The sequence below is a fragment of the Xenopus laevis genome, chromosome 1L (assembly GCF_017654675.1).
Source record: "Xenopus laevis strain J_2021 chromosome 1L, Xenopus_laevis_v10.1, whole genome shotgun sequence".
In the NCBI taxonomy this organism is placed as follows: Eukaryota; Metazoa; Chordata; class Amphibia; order Anura; family Pipidae; genus Xenopus; species Xenopus laevis.
In genome coordinates, this window is record NC_054371.1 from 207,341,350 (window position 1) to 207,355,753 (window position 14,404).

At 39.9% G+C, this 14,404-nt stretch overlaps 1 protein-coding gene across 3 annotated transcripts in view; it reads left to right on the forward strand.

The window, feature by feature from the left end:
- Positions 1 to 14,404, forward strand: part of LOC108718232 (cAMP-specific 3',5'-cyclic phosphodiesterase 4D) — a 143,179-nt gene that overhangs the window by 122,447 nt on the left and 6,328 nt on the right. For all 3 annotated transcript variants that reach the window (XM_018265923.2, XM_041569245.1, XM_041569247.1), the window contains 6 exons: positions 3,737 to 3,830; positions 8,001 to 8,179; positions 9,439 to 9,537; positions 9,715 to 9,879; positions 10,452 to 10,551; positions 12,590 to 12,744. In XM_018265923.2, the coding sequence (XP_018121412.1) occupies positions 3,737 to 3,830; positions 8,001 to 8,179; positions 9,439 to 9,537; positions 9,715 to 9,879; positions 10,452 to 10,551; positions 12,590 to 12,744 (792 nt within the window). The remainder of the gene's footprint in view (positions 1 to 3,736; positions 3,831 to 8,000; positions 8,180 to 9,438; positions 9,538 to 9,714; positions 9,880 to 10,451; positions 10,552 to 12,589; positions 12,745 to 14,404) is intronic.

Consider the following 14,404-nt stretch of genomic DNA (forward strand, 5'->3'; position numbering starts at 1 on the left):
CATGTTTTTTTGGGTTCTACCCATAGGTTTAGATTGTTTAGATGACGTAATATGGTTCTATTACATATGTTGTAATATAGAGCAGGTTTAGTAATGCACATTTATATGTGAATTTACATGTCTGTTGTCTATGGGGAATAAGCTGCTTAAGATTTGGGCAACTGCAGTTAAACTACAACTCTCACCAAAGGCTTTGCTGTAGTTGATCCAGAGACCCTCCTGATTATACCTGTCAACCCTGCCCTATCAATGAGGCACATCACTATATTATATGCACACTATTCTGTCCAGTCTGAAATACTGTCATGAGTATAAAATGGTAATGCACCAAAGCCCCCACCATCTTACTGTCCAGCGGAATATAGAACTGGCTATATGGAGTGGCACCTGTCTGTAGCAAACTCAGTATGATGGGATCCGTGCTGTACTGTAAATAAATGCATCTATAAATATTTCATGCTCTTTCCTGGGTTCCCTAGAGAAATCATCCGCATTTTTTTCCTTTTCTTACCATGACGGTCTTTTTAATTCCATGACAATATTCTAAGCTCCCCTGTATTTGATGAGCACAAGCCGAGTGGTACTGGCTGATTCTATTGGATACAGTAATGATGCTGAGCCGCATTAACTGTATTTAAACTCTGTGCCTTCAATTGTCTATGGCTGGAAAAATGACATAAGAATGCAGTATTTTTAGGTCTGAATTTTATTATTAAAATTCCATCTTCTCGAACATAAGCTGGGTATTAAAGGGCAGCTTAAACCTAAACCATATCCCAAGTGAGCACCTTTATACCGGACATGAATCAGCCAGTGCCGTGTTTGTGCTTTCATGTTTATTTACTCAGACTCACGAGGCATAACACAGGGATATTCATGGAAATTAGAATGGGGGGCAGAAAGCATATGGTCCCTCGTGAGCAATTAATCACACAGCACACATGACTGAAGCCATTGATGAGTGATCCCACGATGCTAATGCTGAGCCACTTTCTATAGGGGTCATTAAAAAAGACAAATATTTTACACAATAGTCTATGCCAAGTGCTGGTATTTAATTTGCGGTTTGGGGGACATGTTAAGTACTATCAGGGGATGGCCAGTAAAGAAAGATATTTAATACTACAGGTAAGGGACCTGTTATCCAGAATGCTCGGGCCATGAGTTTTCCGGATACCAGATCTTTGTGTAATGATCTGTCTACTCGAAAATCAAGTAAACATTAAATAAACCCAATAGCCAGCCGGTTTATTTAAATGTTTACTTGATTTTCTAGTATACTTCCATTAAGGATTAATTATATCTTCGTTTGGATCAAGTACAAGGTACTGTTTTATTATTACAGAGAAAAAAGTAATCACTTTTTAAAAATGTGGATTATTTGGCTAAAATGGAGTCTATGGGAGGCAGGTCTTCAGCCGTAATTCAGAGCTTTCAGGTTTCCGGATAATGGATTCCACACCTGTACTGTATAGGTGAAATCCAACTCCCTTATTTTATAGATATAATGTAAGTAGGGAATTCTTTCAGTGCATATTAACACAGATTCATTGAAGTAAATTATACTATATCAGCCAAGGCAAGCAATGAGGTTGTATAATATTTAATAGGTAAATGCAAGGAATGTGTTTTATGCATAAAAAGATCTGTATTCTCTTTGGGCCCTAAACTGTTGTGCTGCTCTCTCCATTGGGGCCCAACACCATTGCTGCTTGGCTGTGACAATAATAGAAGTCAACAGGGAGTTCCATGACTATAGGAAATGGTGTTTGATACAGGTTGTGGAATCACTATAATACACAGTTGCCATGAAAGTATGCTCACTCTAGGCTTAGTGATGTAATAGGTTATAATCTGTGCTTGGTGATGTCATAGGCTATAACCAGTGCTTACTGATGTCACGCCATGCTCATGACTTGTAAAAGTATTGTAAAAGAATTCTTTCAGTTCATATTAACACAGATTCATTGAAGTGAATTTATTGAAGTACTATTAGATCAGCCAAGACAGGCAATGTGATTGTATCATTTTTAATAGGTAAATGCACGGAATGTGTTTTATGCATAAAAAGATCTGTATTCCCTTCATTTGGGAAATGTGATGATGTAGTATGAGGATTAACTGGCCTGGGAAATGGCAAGGGAATATTGGTTGGAGCAGCAATTCACTTGGCAACTGAAATACGTCAGCCTTTACTGGAAAAAAATGTTTTGAATAACTTTGCATACAGAAGGCTTTTTACTGTTGGGTTATATACAGATGGATCTACAGGGCTCTATGATCAAATGATCACTAGTCTCATGACAATCACAGTAACTTATTCTTTATCTGGTTCTGGATTGTCTGTCCAAGCAAGACCCTCTGAATTTGGCAATGTCCCACCTGCAACTTTCCAGATAGGATTCTGGGAGTTGAAGTTTGACAACTGAGGGCCACAAGTTTGACATGCCTGTGTGTGTGTAAAAACATTTTTTGACACATATGTAAACCCTATATACAGGGAATCATTTACCCCCTGTTGTACAATGTGACAATAGTAGAAGTCAACAGGGAGTTCCATGACCATAGTTAGGGGAAAGGATGTTTAATACAGGTTGTGGTCATTATAATACACAGTTGCAATGAATGACTTGTAAAAGTATGCTCACTTTGTGCTTAGTGATGTCATAGGTTATAACCAGTGCTTAGTGATGTCATAGGTTATAATCTGTGCTTAGTGATGTCATAGGCTATAACCAGTGCTTAACGATGTCACGCCATGCTCATGACATGTATTATAACAAATCGTACTACAAATTAAACCACTTGGCCTGTGGACTTTATGCAGCAGTATTGGAACTCCTTGGCTATTCTACAGAAGGGGGTACTTTATGCCCTCTAAATTTTAGAACAGCGGTTAAATTATTTCTTATAATTCACAAGTTTCAATGTGATATAAATTTCCAATAAGCATATATTATCGCTGATGACATCATGAAATGGGTTGTTCACCTTTGAGTTAACTTTTAGTATGATGTAGAGAGTGATATTTTGAGACAATTTGCAATTGGTTTTCATGTTTTATTTTTTGTAGATTTTGAGTTATTTAGCTTTTTTTTCAACAGCTCTCCAGTTTGCATTTTCAGTAATCTGGTTGCTATGGTCCATATTACCCTAGCGACATGCACTGATCTGAAAAAGAGACTGGAATATGAATAGGAAAGGGCCTGAAAAAGATGAGTAATAAAAAGTAGCAATAACGATATATGTGTTGCCTTACAGAGCATTTGTTTTTTAGATGGGGTCAGTGATCCCCATTCGAAAGCTGGAAATGGTCAGCAGAAGAAGGTGATGTTTCCAAAACTATCAAAAATAAATAATGAAGACCAATTCAAAGGTTGCTTAGAATTGGACAATCTATAACATACTAAAAGTTAACGTAAAGGTGAACCACCCCTTTAAGCAATATTTATAAGGATATATTGTATTAGGAAGGACATCAGGTGGTGATAAAATCAGGGCTGCTTATAATAAATACAAGTTGCTGGGCTGCAGTGCTTGGAAACTAACAATACTTAAAGGAGAAGTAAAGTCAATTTATTAATATAGGATTACTGCAGGGGCCACCTCTGTCTTTTAGATTATCTGATTACCTGACTTCTGTATAAGATATAAAATATCATCTTGTATTCTGAAATGGATTTGTACATTGAAAACCATAACAATATATTTATTTACATCTTTTCTCTTCCTACAGTTCAAAAGAATGCTCAATCGGGAGCTGACCCACCTCTCTGAAATGAGCCGATCCGGCAATCAAGTTTCAGAATACATCTCCAATACCTTTTTAGGTAAGAGCTGTGATTGAGTGCTTCTCATTTTCTCGCTGATTGCGATTACATGTTGGTAGAAAGCAACCTTCCCCTTCATTAAGGTGCCAGCGCGTTTCAATCAGCTGAGTGGCGAGGTGCACAGACGCATGCAAATGAGCCTCCAAAATAGCTCAGAATCACTTTAACTTTGAATTAATTGGCGTCCTGCCGACTGCATATTGCAGACATATTGCTGGTCGTGCTGCTAATTGTGCCGGACACCATGGGAGGACCTTGTTAGAGAATTCATTGGATCTAAAGTGTTAATGATGGATCAGAGTGATGTCATTGGCTTTGTTTTAATGCGAGAGTTGCGACTGCTGTCGGGGAACAATTGAATCTCCATTTTACTCTGTGTGAAGAGCAGATAATTTAATATTAATGTGAGGAGGAAAAAAGCTATCAGTCTCATGCAAATGATTATATTCCCTGAATATATGGCTATGGCAAGGATCACGCCTGGACTGGATTCAATCAATATAGGCCCAGGCATTTTAATTACACCGAGGCCTAAACAGCCCCCCACCAGCTTACTAGTTAGTGACAGTCTATGGCATTTTACAGAAGCCCCTCTGGAATTTGCTAGAACCTACAGATTGCCAGGCTGGGCCTGGTAAGAAAGTCCTATGGTAGCACCGGTCTACCACTCCTGTTCACGGTCGAGAGAGGTGCAATAAATAAGCTTGAATATTCTTTGACAGTGCCAGTGTTAGAAATAATGGGCCCCTGCTATGGTTGCCACTAGGCTGGTATTTGACCAGCCCAGCTGGGGCCAGGGCCAGAATTAACAATTCACCAACAATTCACCAACAGCAGTAAAATTCATAACATCTGATAAATCTCACCCGCCACTGAAAATAACCCCTTATATGGTTAGGCCTAGGCCCGCCTATTCCCTGCCCATATTTCTGCCCTCTGCGCCTATTTCACTTCCCACTTTAACCTTTTCACTGCCCAGTTATGTCATCACCCCGCACCATGTGACATCACCGCCCACTATGTGACCTTAAGGGTGGTTTTATTACGCCAAAAAGGTGGCAACCCTAGCCCCTGGCAATGCAGAAAATTATTTATGCATTTTATTCACCCAGATGCCAACTGTGCTACCAGATCTGGACTGAGAATTAAAATAGGCCCTGGCATTTCAGGTACACAGAGGCCCAATCAGCCCACAGAGAGGCCCAAACAGCCCCCGTCAACCCATTATATACTGACTTTTATGGCACCATATAGCAGCCCCTCTGGCATTTGCCAGAACCTACAGATTGCCAGTCCCGGCCTGTGTACTACTCTAAAATAAACGAAGAAATTGAGGAAACGGCACATAGAATTGAATGCAAAAGGGGATATACCCCTATGGATTTATTGTGTCAAACAGCACAACGTTTCGGGGGCAGGCCCCTTCGTCAGGTGACCTGACGAAGGGGCCTGCCCCCGAAACGTTGTGCTGTTTGACACAATAAATCCATAGGGGTATATCCCCTTTTGCATTCAATTCTATGTGCCGTTTCCTCAATTTCTTCGTTTCCTTTGAACCCAGGGGAGTGCCGTCTCCCCAGAGGACTGAGCACCAGATTATTGCATACGGAAAGGCCAGGGAGTGCATACAAATTCTACTTTGACCTACTCTAAAATAAGCCCTGGTTTTGCATTTGATAAACCTCATCCTGGAAGTGTATCTTGTCTTTGCCTTGAACAATCAAAGAATGGGCTGTAACACTGTAGCATCCCACAGTCATTAAAAGAAGACGTTGCTTTACTGGAACTGTTAAAGGCTACACTATAAATTGTCCTCAGACTCTCGGGTGGAAGCCAGTGACGCAACTCTCTTGTAAAATAGAAAAAGTATCAGGTGTGGAAATAGCAGAAACTGATATGCCCAAAACATATCTTTTTGAAGGACCAGTAACAGCAGGAAATGAAAAGTCCCTAAAAACATATACACTATTAAAACACCTGTAGTTTATGGTAGGGCTCCTGGTGCTCTTCTGGTTTATGGTAGGGCTCTTCTGACTCTTGTCAGCTTTCAAATGGAGGTCCCTGACCCCATCTAAAAAAAATGCTCTGTAAAGCTACATATTTACTAATATTGCTACTTGGAGATTCAACCTTTGATCAAGGTTCACCTAAGACAATTTGCAATTGGTTTAAATTTTATATTATCTGTGGTTATTTAGCTTTTCATTCAGCAGCTCGCCAGTTTGAAAATTTCAACAAAATTACCCTAGCAGCCATGCATTGAGTTGAATAAGAAACTGGAATATGAATAGGAGAATGGCTGAACAGAAAGGAGAAATAAAAAGTAGCAATAACAATATATTTGTAGCCTTACAGAGCATTTGTTTTTTAGACAGTGATCCCCCCATCTGAAAGCTGTAAAGAGTCCGAAGATAATTTGAAAATTATGAAAAAATAAAAAATAAAGGCCAATTGAAAGGTTGCTAAGAATTAGCCATTCTACTAAACGTCATCTTAAACGTCAACCACCCCTATAAAAACACAGATTCAGTTTTGGATCCAAAAGTAATGGATGTAGGGACTCCCAACTTATTATTATTGGTGCTTTAGTCTCCTGCCAAGAGACACTGCTGAATAATATCCTTTTTCTGCCATGTTACCTTTCATTGCTAGGGGACTGAGAAATCCTCGGCATGTAACGACAGAGTTGTGAATTCCTTTAGACATGATCCTCCATTTGCTTTTGTTCATCTGATGGTTCTGCTCAGGATTTACCATCTGAATCCATCTGATGTGCATATGGCTGAGACTGTGAACATCAAGCCAGACTGTCAAATGTCTGGGGGGGGGGATATTGACCTAAATTTCCTCTTTGGAAAACTAGGACATAATAAAGCTAAACCTGCACCCCATTTATCATTTTAAAATTACACCAGGCGGATTCCATGCCTTGATAAAGTCGGGCACAGCTTTTTTTTTTTGCTGGTGTTGCCCTATTTTAGACCCAGAAGTGACCTGAATAGCTGTGTTGAATTTTCAGTACAGGTATGGGATTTATTATCTGGGGACCTATTATCCAGAAAGTTCTGAAACACAGCTGTTTTCCATAGTGCCCTATTTACACAGACACATACTTCACACTTGCATAATTTTAATGTTATTAATTTTATTCAGTAACAATTAATTTTTGCACTTAAAAATTGCTGCAGATGCATCAAAAAAGTGTTAAAACTAGGGATGCACCGAATCCACTATTTTGGATTTGGCCGAACCCCCGAATCCTTCACGAAAGATTTGGTGGAATACCGAACCGAATCCTAATTTGCATATGCAAATTAGGGGTGGGAAGGGGGAAAACAATTTTTACTTCCTTGTTTTGTCACACGATTTCCCTCCCCACCCCTAATTTGCATATGCAAATTAGAATTCGTTTTGGCCGGGCAGAAGGATTCGGCCAAATCCCGAACCGAATCCTGGATTCGGTGCATCCCTAGTAAAAACCTATGTTGTCCCCCCCATGGCACCCCCATCCTCGTCTCCTTACTTGGGCATCATTCGTGCAGGCTGGTTGCCCTGCTCTCCCCAACTAACAGGTCCTGTGCTTAAAGGGGTTGTTTACCTTTAAATTATCTGTTAGTATGATGTAGAGAGTGATATTCTGAGACAATTTGCAATTGGTTTTCATTTTTTATTACTTGTGGTTTTTGACTTATTTAGCTTTTTATTCAGCAGCTCTCCAGTTTCAGCAATCTGGTTGCTAAGGTGCAAATAACCCTAGCAACCATACATCAGTTTGAATAAGATACTGGAATGTGATCAGGAGAGGCCTGAATAGAAAGATGAGTAATAAAAAGTAGCAATAACTACATTTGTAGCCTTACAGAGCATTTGTTTTTAGATGGGGTCAGTGACCCCCATTTAAAAGCTGAAAAGAAAGAGTCATAAGAAAAGGCAAATGATTCAAAAACTGTAAAGAAGAAAAAAAAGGAAGCCAATTGAAAAGCTGTTTAGAATTCTATGACGTATTAAATTTAACTTAAAGGCGAACCACCCCTTTAAGCGACTTCCCTGTGGTAGGTGCTAAAGACAGGGCTACCCAGAAACAGACCTGTCAGGAAGGAGTGAAAGAATCTGCAGTTGCCTACTTGCCTTTTCAACCAGTATTAAATATCATGCGTATTTGTTCTTTAGATAAACAACATGAAGTGGAAATGCCGACACAGGCCCAGAAGGAAAAGGAGAAGGAGAAGAAAAAGAGGCCTATGTCTCAGATCAGTGGGGTGAAGAAACTAACGCACAGCTCTAGTTTAACAAATTCAAATATACCCAGGTTTGGAGTCAAGAGTGAGAACGAAGAATGTCTAGCCAAGGTGAGAGACCAGCAGGGGTGGAAATCAATGCAAATTAAACCAAGAATACATTAACCTATATGTTATAAGCCGTGCTACCTGCTGATATGGAATAAATATCTACTTGGTACTTCCTACCAAAGCCAAACCTGCTAATTCTTGCTGGAAAGACTCTGGGTTGACCATGCCTTGTTTAGGGGATACTGAGAGATGGGCCATTTTAACATAGTAACATAGTAAGTTAGGTTAAAAAAAGATACATGTCCATCAAGTTCAACCTTTTAACTCTATTTTAACCTGCCTAACTGCCAGTTGATCCAGAGGAAGGCAAAAAAACCTGAAGCCTCTCCAAATTGCCTCAGAGGGGGAAAAAATTCCTTCCTGACTCCAAAATAGCAATCGCACCAGTCCCTGGATCAACTTGTACTATGAGCTATCTCCCATAACCCTGTATTCCCTCACTTGCTAAACACCATCCAACCCCTTCTTAATGTATCAGCCTGTACAACTGATTCAGGGGAAGCATTGGAAGCAATAGAAACCACAGGTTTTATGGGTTTTATGTTGCCAGGTGCAACCAACTTTTGCTGAAATGCCTCTTCTGGTATGTTATTGAGCTCTGTTTTGCTTTATATTGTATAGCAATTAACCAGGATTAACAGTATAATCTCTAGCTACTGAAATAACACCAATTGAAGGTGGAGTGACAGGTGGCATTTTGGGAGGAGAATGATGGGTGAATTTATTCGTCAGGCGCGAATTCGAATTGAATTTCCGAAATTTCGCTGGCGTCAAAATATATTTGATGCCGGCGACAATTCTAGGTGCCCATTGACTGTAATGCGCGTCAGAATTGTCGCCAGCGTCGGAAACTGTTGCCGGTGCCAGAAATTTGGTGTTTTTGCAAATACAGAGCTTATCATAAACCTTTACATGCCCCTTAAAACTAGAGATCAGGTTAATGATAGAATAGAATATTTTAGTTATGTGCCAAATTAAAGACTATATTTCGCTTGTTATATTTTATAGATGCCTGAAATAGTTCAATGACTCTCTCTTGAGATAGATGTGGATTTTGAGGTTTTCTATAGCGTGTATAGTGTCCTCCCTTCACCTTCCAGATAAATAAAATTAAATGAATATAGCATATATTCTTTAATGGAGGTGTTGGCTCTGTAACAAGTGTAACATTGTATCCACCATTGTTCTTGCCACGATGAGTAGTGTTAGTTAATCACATTGTGCCCCCTCTTATCAAACTATCTTCTTTCACCTTACAGGAACTCGAAGATGTGAACAAATGGGGCCTTAATGTTTTTAAAGTATCAGAGTTTTCCGGAAACCGACCTCTCACAGTCGTCATGCACACTATTTTTCAGGTTTGTATATGTCTAATAATGAGCTTGTGTGTCATGGCTACCTTGCTACCCTACATGAACCTTGTTGGGTATGACGGAGGTCCATGCATAGTGTTGGCGGCACATAAGAAAAATACTTGAAAGGTAAACTTATTCATAACTGTATTTTCACTTTCCACGTTTCCATTTTTCATACAGGAACGAGAGCTGTTGAAGACATTCAAGATTCCAGCAGACACCTTAATAACGTACTTAATGACATTAGAAGATCATTACCATGCCGACGTGGCTTATCATAATAACATACACGCAGCAGATGTCGCTCAGTCTACCCATGTGCTTCTGTCATCTCCAGCTTTGGAGGTATGGACTACATGCTATATAATCTTTCCGTGCATCACTAGCCACCCTTATATTTACATATAGAGGCAATAAGCATTGTCTCACCTGTCAACAACAAGCATAAAAGGTAGTTTTTGTTAATACCATTATTATTTTTTCCATTTAATGATCTTGTTTTTATTTTATATTAGGGATGCACCGAATCCACTATTTTGGATTCGGCTGAACCCCCCCGAATACTTCATGAAAGATTCGCCGAGAACCGAATCCTAATTTGCAAACTAGGGGTGGGAAGGGGAAACATTTTTTTCTTCCTCATTTTGTCACAAAAAGTGATTTCCCACCCTGTCCCTAATTTGCATATGCAAATTCAGATTCCGTTCAGCCGGGCAGAAGGATTCGGCCGAAACTGAATCCTGCCGAAAAAGGCTGAATCCTGGATTCGGTGCATCCCTCTTTTATATACGTTCCTTTTACTTTTTTCCTCATCTAAGCATGCACTGTGGCAGTTCTTCTGCTCGACCATATTGGTATGTTGTGGTCAATCAGACCCAACTCCCCGTCAATAACATTTTTGTCCCTGAATTCTGCAGGCAGTCTTCACAGACCTGGAAATCCTTGCTGCAATTTTCGCCAGTGCAATACATGACGTGGATCACCCCGGTGTCTCCAACCAGTTTCTCATCAATACAAGTAAGTGATCATCATCATTTATTTATATAGTGCCGACAAGATACGCAGTGCTTTATCAGAACCAATACACAAACATTACTGCTGTGACATTTGGCTTCTTCAACACCCTCTGTCTTTCATTTGCAATTCTCATTAACTAGACAGCAAGAGTACTAACCAGGGTCGGACTGGCCCAGCAGAGCACCTGGAGTAAAACCCCAACCTCTGAAATGCGGCCATTCTCATACATACACAATGCAGTTATTGTTAATGACGGCACAATGTTTTCTATTGCCTCCTGCTTGTTATAGCTGTGCTGATCACATGGCTAGCACCAGAAGCAGAGTGTTTAAGATCAAGGACTAGCTCTTGTTGCCATGGCAATACCAGAATCCTGTTTTGTTTTGTTTTTTGCAGGGTTTAAAAAAATCAATAAATTCCACACTTTTTTTTTTTTTTTGCTTCTGCACTATGGCTTTATGTGCAATGAAACTGGAAAGTGAGGCATGTGTTCCAATGTATGGATTTATTTTTTATGTGTTTGTTTTTGTTATCAAAATAGGATCATAAAGGATCATAAAGCCCTTGTAAAGGAATGGGGTTGATGTAATAGTTTTGCTGTCCGTAGGCTTCTTTTCAATGCTGTAACGAGGGTCTGCTCTATAGGGAATGGTGGGGCTGTGTTTCCTTTGCTCTTTATTTCATCATTTCTGCCGCGTGCTTCTGTGAATTGACACTCATCCGAATCTTGATAGGAATAGCGGATGTAACAAGTAATGGCAGAAGAGTTTCATAACACCCTGTTGGTGTTAGGGCCCCTTGGGACATCACAGTATTCTCTGTTCCAGAATCTGATTATCTTTCCTTATTAGAAATGCTTTTCCACCAAAACTCTCCCGGGGCAAAACTGCAGACCCTGTGGTTGCAAAGGGGGGGGGGTAGGATTATAGGCCCTAATTAATAAGCAATTTCAATATATCTTGGTAGAATACATTACTTACCAGTGGTTTTGGGGCCCTAAACTAAATTTTCTATGGGACCCAGTAACATCTGCTCATCTTGCTGAATCAAAGGCAGGAAGGACTGTGTATGTAAATGAGCCCCCTTATGTCTTGAAAATTGAGAGAAAAAGAGTTCTTTATATCTAAATATGCTGTATAGATGGAGAGAATCAGTTAACAACATTCAGTAAAGTGTTTATTGCTTGTCCGATGTTTTGGTCAGCCTCCTTGAGGACACAGAGAACAATTGCCCTTTAATTAATTTAATTTGGAAGATATCAGAAAAGCAATAGTCTGGGTCTCAAAGGCACCGCTGTGTATGACCTATTACATGGAGAATCCTCAAGGATACTGTTAGGGGTCTCAAGTTGTGTTTCCATGGAGTGACTCATGGAGGTGGGGGGGGGCGCGATGATTGTGCCATTCTGAACATTTCACATATTCCTAGTGCATGAAAATAATCCTTGTATTTAGGTTGTAGTCTGTTTAGTAATCCAAGGGAAGCCCCAGAGTGAAAAATTCAACTTGATGACTCAAGTCTGAACAAATGAGTTGAAAATATCATGGAGGAAGCTGATGGGGATGGGTGTATTTGAACCAGTTCGTTTCGCCAAAAATTTGCCGCCGGCAAAATGTCGCTGACGGCCATTAAAGTCTATGGGCGTCAAAAAAATGTTGTCACATGGCGAATTTTTTCTTTTGACGCACGACGCCATACAAGTCTATGGGCATCATTTTTGCGGTGAAACAAGGCAAAAAATTTGCCCATCCCTAGAAGCTGATACTTTGGAAGTTAAATGCCTAGAATTGATGGATATGGTTGTGGAACCTGGGAATGTCACAGCCTCATGAAGGGTTGTCTAACCTTGGCCTTCCAGCCATGGTACAACTACATGACCAATCATCTACGGCTTCCGTAGTCTAACAGTAGAGCTTAACATCCAGCTGTCCATGGAGAGCCAAGACAAAGTCATTACGCACTCATAGTCTTTCATTTACATATTTAAGTTTTCTCATTTCTGATTAAAAATAAAAAACCTTTGCTCTTTTTCTTGCAGACTCTGAATTAGCCTTGATGTATAATGACTCATCTGTGCTGGAGAACCACCATTTAGCTGTAGGCTTTAAGCTGCTGCAAGAGGAGAATTGCGACATTTTCCAGAACCTGACCAAAAAGCAGAGGCAATTACTAAGAAAAATGGTCATTGACATAGTAAGTAAAGCACGGAACAGACATTTTATGTTGCTTTATCTGTGTGGCACTAGACTTGAGGACTTTTTGGGTTAAAGCCCAACTTTGTTTTCCACAATTTGGTCAGGCTCCTACTTGCTCGGAAATAGTCCACAGTTCAAACTTGCCCCCGCCACTGCTTTTGACCCTCCTAAAGAAGGGATAGGGATATGATACCTGTTTGGGGTCCTTCAGGATTCAAATAAGGCCTACAAAGTATATTAAAAAATATATGATATATGAAAAGATATGTGGTTCCAGATTTTACTGTATAGTCATGCTTGGGGTCCTTTAATTACTAGCATATAACCTAGAACCCATTGCCTGTCATTGGCTGCCTTTACCAGTCTATTAAATATCCAGTTACTTAGTGTAGTGTTTTTAATGGCTTTTGGCCATTCCCACTTAACTTTCTTTTAATTCTCCATCTCCAGTTGCAGAGAATTACATGTGCATTTTGCAAGGAAGATCTGGCAAAAAAAAAAAGACTTGTGACATTCACAGGAACAATTTCTGAGGATTTAAAATAGAATTGCCATCAAGCTGACTAGGTGGCATCTTGTAGTTGTGTTATTTTTAGTTGGAATATTCTCAGGCTGCTCTTCAGCCCCACAATGTGTTTTTAGGAGAGTGAGCATGATAAAAAGCAGCAATGAAATGTATTTTGGGTGGGTTGAATAGTTCTTAGCAACACATGGGTCCCCAAGAGGGCCCCCCGATCCTTCCTACCTTTCCAGCAATCCTTCCTCCTTGAGATCTTATATTTGCAATAACCATTTTCACCCATGGAACAGCTGCCATACTGCAAGCTGTACATTCATGATATGGGAACTGCACATTCGGTGGTTTGTAGACATATTTATGTAGAAGCCCTTGTCTTCTTGACAGACCCAGAAGACTCGCTGTGACCTACTTGTCATTTATAAGCTGATTGCTGCTGTCATCTTTGTTCTTGTAACCGTTCCTGCCTGTGCTATTTCTCTTGCCTGACATTTTGTTCCCAGTGCATGCTGTATTGTTGTATATTGTTGTCATGTTATTCCATATGTGGCTGGAGAACATCTACATAGGTTGGTAGATTATAGTGCCGGGGTGCTATTTCTGCTTGGGGTCAAGGAAGAAATAATGTAGTTCAGAATGTATATTTTAAAGGCAAATCATCCTAAATAAATATTTATACCTTGGCGTCCTCCTTGTGGCTAAAAGACCCGGGGAGGTTTTGATCTTTGCTTGCTGTGGGCAGATGGTTTATTCTGCAGAGTTTATATATTCCACCATTCTTCCAGACTGAGACAGGTGAGGCAAACTAGAGAGACACGCCACTATGTGCAAATAATATTCCATCTGGAAAGGTCTCCATAAATTGCTTTGTTTTATGCAGTTAAATATTAAAGGGAACATATTGATTCTTAGCAAGTTGGATTTCTAAGGCAGCCTCCCCTATTCGGGGCATTGACAATAAACACAATGTGACATAGTAGTGCAATACATTACGTTTACAGCTTTCAGTCCCAGACAAGAAGCTGGACTTCTTCCTCTATTTTAAAGGAACAGTAACACAAAGTGTTTTAAAGTAATGAAAATATCACGTAGTGTTGCCCTGCACTGGTAAAGCTGATCTGTTTGCTTCAGAAACAACTAT